Source organism: Scomber japonicus, chromosome 4 (genome assembly GCF_027409825.1).
Source record: "Scomber japonicus isolate fScoJap1 chromosome 4, fScoJap1.pri, whole genome shotgun sequence".
NCBI lineage: Eukaryota > Metazoa > Chordata > Actinopteri > Scombriformes > Scombridae > Scomber > Scomber japonicus.
The window spans coordinates 19,592,888-19,602,400 of record NC_070581.1 but is presented as its reverse complement, the minus strand read 5'-3'; the positions used below and the strand labels follow the sequence as shown (position 1 = coordinate 19,602,400).

Sequence of the window (9,513 nt, the reverse complement as noted above, 5' to 3'; positions counted from 1 at the left end):
TTAAAATCTAAAATATGCTACTTATTTTCTTTTAGTTGTAGTCGTTCCACAACCCTTGAAGAAGCCTCTAAAATGATCCCATGTCCCAGAGTTTTATCATTTTGACTACGGCACTCTAATAGTTCTCTTCCTGAAAATTTGCTCAGTTTGATGCCACTTTTACTGACAGAAATTAGTCTGGTTGTCATCAGTCATCCGGTCAACTCCTAAGAATACTTTACTCGGGTCAAATCGTTTCCAGGGGTCGCGGAGCGCAGGATTTACGCAGTTTAGAGCGAGGATGCCAAATCCAGGAATGTAGTTTTAAGAGTTTAAAAAAATAAAAAATAGATAAGTCCTGCGTGTTGCCGAAAAGAATAAAACAATATTAAGATATACTAACTATCTCATAAATATTAGTCTGATTTAAATTTCGTCCCTTAAAACCAGTAATTAATGTTCTCTATTCTGATTGGTTGAGACTCAGGCATAAATATAACTGACTAATAAAAAACAAAAGCAAAAGAATAACCTGTGGCCTTTATAACGGTCAATTTAAATGTGAATACACAACTGGTCGGTCGATGTGTCACTTACCTCCACCGCTGAGTTATTCCAGATGAACGTTCCTGCTTGGCGCAAAAACAATATTTAATTTACAGCAGTGGTACATTTAAAAGGTATTTCTCATTCCGCTGCATTGCGGGAGTACCAGCTCCAATTAGTTGGTTTAAAATCAGTGTAAAACCGCTATCCTCTCTGGATTATTGCTTTAATTTATGTGGAAGAGCTGCAACGAACATAACATAACCTCACCAACTATGACTGAGGCAGCGCACAAACTGAATGCACGTGTGTGTGTGTGTGTGTGTGTGTGTGGGCGGGCGCGCGCGCACGCTGGGTGAGTGATGGTGAACTTGGCCTTGTCTTTAATGAGTATTAGGCAGGCCCAGGTCTCCACGACTCAACCCTGGAAAATAACGCAGCGTGACAAATTAGAGCTGCTCTCAGTCCCAAATTTCACACACGGCCCAACTGGAAGGCTGGCACAGCCCTGAAATCGCAAATTCAGGGGTAATTATTTTAACTCATTTTCTGCCTACATGGCAGCCAAACTGTATCACCAGAGCCATGCAGTTGTCTGAAGATAATTGACTTTTTTTCCCCTTTTGACTCCTTGTAGCCTTAGTTAAGCGAAACCCTGCACAGTGTAACCAGGCCTGAGACCATCATCCGCTGACGTGGCTCCGTGTTGGTCCGCTCCACATTAAATTAACAAATATGAAAATTAATTTAAACAAAACTGCACACCATTTTTAAACAAATTATATATTTAATTACCTTAAAGTTAAACCAAACACATTCGAATTAAAAATCAACTGTTTTTATTTAATTTCTGTGCTTTCAAGCCAAAAATATTTCTAGCTTTATTTTACAAATTAGTATAAACATTTTATTGTGATTTCCAAAATACCAAAGGATGCTTCTTATTTAGCCAACATAAATGTACAAAAAAATGTGAAAATATAATCAGGTCTTCCATAAATTGAAAATGAAACAGTATAGTATAAACATAACATAGTGGCAAATATTAAACCCACATTTTAGATCTTATTTTTGTTCATATCTGCCATACTTTTGTTAAAAATGCAACAATAATTCTTGGAATTCAAGATTCAGTTTTGACCTCAGTTTCAACATTATGTTGCCTAAATTTAAATAATGCAAAGTTGCACACACTGCATCTTCCTTGGCCTTTTTCTATGTGTGACCCTGCCTTTGTGTGTCTCGGACTCAGAGTAAAGTGAACTGTCAGGATTCAGGAATGTGTCTAGCTGGGGTTTCATGGTCATTGTGTCTTCTCCGGCTGCACGTCTATCAGTCTTATGTGATTCACACTCAGACCTGCTGCCAAATGACTGCTTTGCTGTGCAAGCACTGATGGCCCCGGGCTCACACACATACAACCACAGTGCTGTTTGGATGTAACAGAGAGAGTGTAAATGTTCAGCAGAGGAAAATTTCTCCACTTATTTTGACAACACAGATATTTGTCTTCTTCTATATTATGCACAATAAACTCTCTAAGACATCAGTACAAGCAGGCAGACTGACATGCATCCTGTTCCCTACTCCCTTAGATCAGCGGCAGTATGAACCTGGGGCTGGGCTGTGTGTGTCGGCCGGTGAGCTGGCCTTTTGGCAGCGTGTTGGACTCCAGAAACTGCGTCTTTGCCCTCACACTCCTCACACTCCTCATGCAAGTGGTGGTGGAGGCCAATTCATGGTGGTATGTAATAGTTTTCTCTGTATATGTGCAGTATTTCTTTGTGTGTTTCTAAATTTGTGCAAAACATGTCTTTGTGTGTCTTTACTTGTTTTATGGTGAAAGGAAGATTGTGAAGTTTAACAAGGGTATTTTCTTTTCACTCATACATGAGTCACATTTGTAATTGTACAGCCTAAAAATAGAAAAAAGGCCAAAACAGTAAGAGTGATTAAAAAAATGCCAGTGCTTATATTTGTCTTTTGCCTAGTTTTAGAGTTAATTTCGGGTTTGTGTGTGCGTGTGCATGTGTGTGTTTAAGTAAGCCTCCTCAGCTTCAGTTGCACCACATATGAAGTAATACAACATGCTGACTGTAGCACATTAGCTCAGGAAGACCTTTTTTCTCCCTTATTTTCTTTCTTTGCATATTGCCAAACCAAAATTATGAATATTATAGAAAACATAGATTACTGTGGTTGATGAGTCGGTGTCCAAGTATGTGCAAACACGGACACCGTGTGTGACTGCATGCATGTGTTTGTGTGCGTGTCTGTGTGTACACACACACAAGTCCTGCTGCTATTAGGAGAAAAGTCTATATTTGAGTATGCTCTTCTTAAACACAGAGTACTTCTGATAGGGGAAAATAGTGTTTACCAGTCAGCATAGAGGCACTACTTTCAACACAGCTCTTTACATCCTGTGGCTATGTTTATGTCTAATTGTGCACTTGTGCATAATTGTGCCTCCCAACCAGAACACTTGTAGAAGAACATGGAACATTTGAGCCCATACTTCCTGCGTAACATTTATATTTACTTCAAATGAGCAGATCAAAGCTACCAGTGATGACATTGAAGATGACCAAATTATATGAACATAAGAGTATATACAATAATTTGTAGAGGCTTTATTCAGGTAAACATTTTAATGGGCTCAGCTCAGTAGGCACTACATTAAAGTTTATATGAGTTGGATTACGGACCCAGCAGAGGGCTCACACATTACCGCAGACCCCTTGGAAAGCTGAGTTTGGAGTATAAACTGTGTGTGTCTTTCAGTTTCCTCTTTGAGAGGACACACAGGTGTAAATGATTTAGTGTCGGAGTAGTATGCCTGAAAAGTGAGTGTGTGTGAGAGAGAGAGAGAGAGAGAGAGACAGAGCGTCAGTCTGCATGTGTGCTTGAGCATGCAAACAGTCTGTATGTTGATTTTTTTTCTTCTGTGTGTACTTCTGTGTATATGTCGTGTGCGTGTTCAGTCAGTTTCCTTGCTGCTGAATTTCCCCAGTCGATCAGGTTACACTGGGGGCTAATTGTCTCTCTCTTGGGGCTCAGAGATGGGCTGCTCTAATTGTCCTGTGGCCTGGAACCAGATGCTCATACTGGTGTTCTCTCTCTCTCTCTCTCTCTCTCTCTCTCTCTCTCTCTCTCTCTCTCTCTCTCTCTCTCTCTCTCTCTCTCTCTCTCTGTCTCTGTCTCTGTCTCTGTCTCTCTCTCTCTTTCTCTGTCTGCCCCTCACTCTCTCTCTCCTCATGCCACTAAAAATTATATAAAATATAACAGTCTGAATTGAGACTTTGACTCTTTGGTTGAACTGCTCAACAGGTGAGGAATCATGAGAAGGTATTTCTTTATATAAAATGGCTGGGAATCAATGCTTGAAGATATTAAATACTAAAAGAGTATGTTCATCAGATTTGCTTCCTCTTTCTTTTCCTCTTCCTTCAAGATTTCTTTGTTATACTCCTCAAGTTGTACTTAAACTTCTCCTCATCATTTCCTTTTATCCTCCTCTAAGCCTCTTTTCTGTTCTGATCTTTGCCTCCATTTACTGTTCGTGCTTGGCTGTAAATACTTTTCAGTCCAGTGTCATTAAGAGTGTGCAGAGTTTTACTCCATCCAATAAACAACAGCAGCTTGTTTCACTGATTAACATAGCTTCAAGCCTGAGAAGGAGTAAAATAATCAAGTGAAATCAGCTGTTGATTGTGTATTTGGCCTGAAAACTCTCATATATTTGGGTCAAAATTGTACATGAATTAAAAGAACTGCATTCTCTGTCCCACTCATCCAGGTCTCTGGCCATGAACCCTATGCTGATCCCTGAGGCCTACATCATCGGTGCCCAGCCTCTGTGCAGCCAGCTGGTGGGCCTGTCACAGGGCCAGAAGAAGCTGTGCCAGCTCTACCAGGACCACATGCAGTACATCGGTGAAGGTGCCAAGACGGGCATCAGAGAGTGCCAGTACCAGTTCAGACATCGACGCTGGAACTGCAGCACTGTGGACAATTCCTCTGTTTTTGGGCGGGTCATGCAAATAGGTAAGAAATAAGCAAAGGATTTATAAAATGGCATGTATTATTAGAAACATGCACAGGACATGAATACAGATAGAAACACAGATGTGTGCAGTGTACATATTCATCTGTACATTCCATTTCTTGTCTTTCTTCATTTTCCCGCTCTCTGATTCTTCACTGTCCCTCTTCTCTCTGTGTATATGTGTGTGTGTGTGTGTGTGTGTGTGTGTGTGTGTGTGTGTGTGTAAAATGTATGGGGCTGCTGATTCTCAGCAGCTGTGTGGAGGGAATAGTTGGTGGGTGAGGTTGCTGGATAAATCACATGTGGCTTTGGCCTGCTAAACCAGCTCCTGACATAGAGCAAGAGGGAGGCAGAGAATCTGCTTTTCCCCTGATGAATGAGAGACAATCCACACACACACACACACACACACACACACACACACGCACACACACACACACAGGCACATACTATGTGGAGCTGGGCTTTAGCTGCCCTGTATTTACAAGTGATGGGAGTGCATTGAGTGTATGAACCAATATATCACCTTGCAAGAGATTAGAGATTACACTGTGTGTGTGTGTGTGTGTGTGTGTGTGTGCACTGTACATGCAGTCTACTCAGATCTCATATAGATGGTTGCAGAGCTTCACAATCCCCTCTTAAAAGTGAATCCCACTCTTGGATCCTATAATTTAACATTGTTTGTTTTAGTGTTCTTTTGATACATGTTCAATTGCCTTCACCTCAGGAACTAATGTAAAGGTGGTTTACCGTCAGCATTTTTTAAATCATAACCCTCCAGCCGAATCAGAATAAATCTATGTAATGTCCCTGTTGTGATCATAGCAGAGTTGCAGTAGCAAAATGAATGAAATCCCATTTTGTAGTCTGATACCAGTCAATGTGCGCTTGTGGTGCTCACATTATAGAGCTCTTTAAGATTTCTCTTTAGTAACACATGTAGGGAGGTATGTATGTTATTAATGAATGTAGTCTTTAAAGCGTTACCCTAATTTCTTTGAAGCTAATTTTCTTGTTTACTCACATTGTTAAATGACAGAAAGCTTTGGTTGTATTTTTACAGGTTGTGAGATTATCAGTCTCTGAGATTTCTCCTGCCACCTTAATACAATGAATGGAATAAATTCTGAATGGAATTTCATTCATGGTGCTCATAGTTTTAAAAATAACATTTAATGCACTCAACAGCTAACTTGTCTTTCCAGAACAAGTCATCCACAGAACATGCCGTCAACAGTTTTAGGGCCTATTTCCTTGGTAGAAAGTAGTTAACCAGGGCGTTGTTTTTGTTACGAGAAATTGCTGGCGAATATTTTAAGTTTAGCATTTCAGTGTCATGACCATCTCAAGTGGAATTGTGGTGGAGTCATAAATCTTAAAACCAGGCTATCTGCATGGATAGATACCAGTAGATGCTGGCACTGATGTTGTTTTTGTTTTGTTGTCTAAGTCAGTCTACCCTTTTAATGTGCTTTTATTTGTGAATAAACCCTACATGACGCGTGTGTGTGCACACTGGAGGGATGTGTTTTTACACTATTCTTGGTGATTCTGCTGTGCCTGTCTGTGATTTCCACCTCCCCCAGTCTGGCGTAGCTGTTTCCCTCTCCACAGATCAGTCTTCATAGAAACCTCATCAGCAACCGTTCTCTCATTCCTCCTCTCCCTCCCTCTCCCTCTTCAACATTGCTCCCATCTCAGCCCTCTCTAGGCCAAGTAAACATGTTCTTCCCTGTATATCTGTCTGTCAGCTGGCTAAGGACACCACTGGTGATTTAAATTTGAGCTGCGGGGGGTGCTGGAGTGGTTGGGTTCTCTCCCCTGCCTCGTTTAGCTTTCTCCAGGGTGGGGTACAGCAGTGTGGGAGACGACAGTTTGTCTGTCTGCAGGTCCACTATTAGGCCAATATCCTCAGGATGGATTAAAAGTTGTACTAGACTAATAAATCCCCCGCTCTCTGATCACCTCCTGCCAGAATATTCCACCTGGATATCATTCAGACTTTCCGATACATTTCTTAATCCAACTTTTCTCTTCTCACTCATTGTCTTTTTCTATATCTGCCTTTTTTACGCATGTCTCTTTTTTCTGTTTGGCGTCTTGTTTTTTTTTTCTCTTTTTCATGAGTTATCTTTTTCCTCCCTCATCTCTCTTTCTCCATCCATCTGTTATTGTCATTATAGCATGCTCTCTAAAGGTTTGACCCAGCAGGTATATGAGCTGTGCATTTTTATTTTGTAGCAACCCCCAGTGTTCAAAGTCAGTTTGCGGTCTCATAGTTTGGTCGGCTGTTTCTTCTTTGAGATGAGGAGATAAGCAACTAGTTTTCTCTTCTATTCTGTGGTTTTGCAAAGAGGTAGTAATGGATAGAGCATTTGGTGACAGCAAAAACTGCTTGCGTGCTCTTTTTGTTTTTGAAGACTCCTGACCTTTTCTCTCTATATAGAGGAATTTTTGGGGAGTGTAGAAACGGTGGGAGTTAATTAGCATTGTCTCAAGAATAAGTCAGTCATGACAGACAAAGTTAAAGAACCGCTGTCACTTCCAATTTTGGTGAAAATGGCAGCTGCTTGTTAAAGAGAATCTTTGTCACTGGAGGGCGCTCTCCTCTCTCTGGCTGAAGCCCAATAACAGCAAACCAGATTCCACTGTTCATCATGTTGGTGATGAGGAGCCTGCAGCACTTGGCTCATGTGCTCTGTAATCTTAAGTGTATGGCGAATGCTGTCATATGACATCACATCTCATAACACTGTAAAAATCCTTAAAGCAAAATGACAGGCGCACATTCAGTATAATATACATGCAAAACCTACACAAGTTAAAGAAGTGGCTGGATATGATAGAATTACATTTAGTAATTTCTCATTTACTATGTCTCTTCTGGTGTCAAATGTGACATGATATATGTGTGTGTGTGTCTGCAGGCAGTCGAGAAACGGCATTTACTTATGCCATCAGCGCAGCAGGGGTGGTGAACGCAGTGAGCCGTGCCTGCAGAGAGGGGGAGCTGTCCAGCTGTGGGTGCAGCCGTGCGGCTCGCCCCAAAGATCTGCCACGAGACTGGTTGTGGGGTGGCTGCGGAGACAACCTCAACTATGGCTACAGGTTCTCCAAGGAGTTTGTGGATGCCCGCGAAAGGGAGAAGAGCTATCCCAAAGGCTCGTTTGACAGTGCCCGGCTGTTGATGAATATTCACAATAATGAGGCTGGAAGAAGGGTAAGATACTGAGGTTATATGCATTCACTCACTCACACACACACACACACACACACACACACACACACACACACACACACACACACACACACAAAGAACTTTAAGACGTCATCAGATAAGAAGCAAGTGGGGTGATAGAAACCACAGGCCCCAAAATTAGACCAAGCAGTGATAAAAAGAACAAGAGGAGTTGGAAGTGAGACAATCCAGGTCAATCAGATGAGTGTCCACTGATCATCTGTGTAACAGCTCTGTCTGCTCTCCCCTCCTGAGGCTTTGATGTGTGGGGAGATGGGATCATTGGAGGCAGTTCTGGGGTTGCTTTTCCTTTCCAAACATCTTGAAACCACCTCAAAGGAAACATAATGCCAGATATCTGCTGCCAGGCTGTTCTCTTTCAAGTTGGACAAATGAGTGGACAGTGTTTTATTCAGTTAACTGCTGGATATATGGACAGGATCATTCAGGCCCCTTATGGCAAAGTGATGCTTTATGAGATCATTTCACATTGTGCCAAAATTAAACTGGACAAATTAGAAATATGAAGCATTTGTCACCTGGCTGTGTATATTTTCTGCAGTCTGCAACATAAGTGATATTTCAAGCTCTCCATCTGTTAATTAATCCAGTTATTTAATTTCTCTTTTCTTTTCCTCTTCTCCCCTGTCAGACGGTATCAGATCTTGCCCACGTGTCCTGCAAGTGCCATGGGGTATCAGGCTCATGCAGCCTTAAGACCTGTTGGTTACAGCTGGCTGACTTCCGCAAGGTTGGTGATGCACTGAAGGAGAAGTACGACAGCGCAGCATCCATGAAGCTCAACACCCGTGGAAAGCTGGTGCAGATACACAGCAAGTTCAATGCTCCCACGAGTCACGACCTGGTGTACATTGAGCCCAGTCCAGACTACTGCCTGAGGAACCAAAGCACAGGTTCCCTGGGCACAGTTGGGCGTCTTTGCAACAAGACCTCGGAGGGCATGGATGGATGTGAGCTGATGTGCTGCGGCCGTGGTTACGACCAGTTCAAGGCCCAGATAGTGGAGCGCTGCCACTGCAAGTTCCACTGGTGCTGCTACGTCAAGTGCAAGCGCTGCACCAAAATCGTAGACCAATTTGTCTGCAAGTGAGAAGAGGAGTGTTGCCTGTGTGTGTTTGCTTGCAGACGATGGGCATACATCTGTGTGTATTCATGAGCAGAGGAGCAAAGGAGTTGAACACAGAGAGAGAATGGAAGAAAGAAACTATATAAATTATATTTATAGAGTTAAACAATTATGCCATTGCAAAAAGACTGACTTTTTTTTTTTTTTTTCAAAAAAAAATCGTATGTTTTGAGAAACTGAGAGTATCGTGAAATATTTATTTTGAGATTGCTATGGTTTATTTTGGCCCAGTCATCACCAGCTGATTTTAACCCCTTCAAGTGCCTAAAACTGGCTGGAAATCGACCCCCACCCCTCACAACCCTCACTCTTTTTTAATTCTTGTCAGATGGGTCACACTGATTGTAAAATTGGACTGTGCTTCCCATCTTCTAACAAGAAGAGTTTGCTATTTGAGGCATAATCAACAAAGCGGTCCTCGGTCTTTGTTAATGACTGCACGACTGTGTTGAGAGGAGTATGCCTGTGTGCCGTTGTGTATGGATGTGTTTTCATGGGCCCAGTCCCAAACCAGCCTTCATATCCTTACCAAAGTCTGCTTGTCCCCTCTCA

At 42.0% G+C, this 9,513-nt stretch overlaps 1 protein-coding gene across 1 annotated transcript; it reads left to right on the top strand.

Annotated features, from left to right (window-relative positions):
• Positions 1-2,132: 2,132 nt before the first annotated feature.
• Positions 2,133-8,925, top strand: wnt5a (wingless-type MMTV integration site family, member 5a). Its single transcript, XM_053317026.1, has 4 exons — positions 2,133-2,269; positions 4,325-4,572; positions 7,504-7,796; positions 8,467-8,925. The coding sequence occupies exons 1-4, from the start codon at positions 2,133-2,135 to the stop codon at positions 8,923-8,925; spliced, it is 1,137 nt and encodes a 378-aa protein (XP_053173001.1).
• Positions 8,926-9,513: the final 588 nt, after the last annotated feature.

Bases quoted from the DNA above. Each gene is read 5' to 3' on its own strand.
- wnt5a (XM_053317026.1), top strand. From the start codon at position 2,133: ATGAACCTGGGGCTGGGCTGTGTGTGTCGGCCGGTGAGCTGGCCTTTT. The intron at 2,270-4,324 runs GTATGTAATAGT...CCACTCATCCAG, and splicing joins GTGGAGGCCAATTCATGGTG to GTCTCTGGCCATGAACCCTA. The intron at 7,797-8,466 runs GTAAGATACTGA...CTCCCCTGTCAG, and splicing joins ATAATGAGGCTGGAAGAAGG to ACGGTATCAGATCTTGCCCA.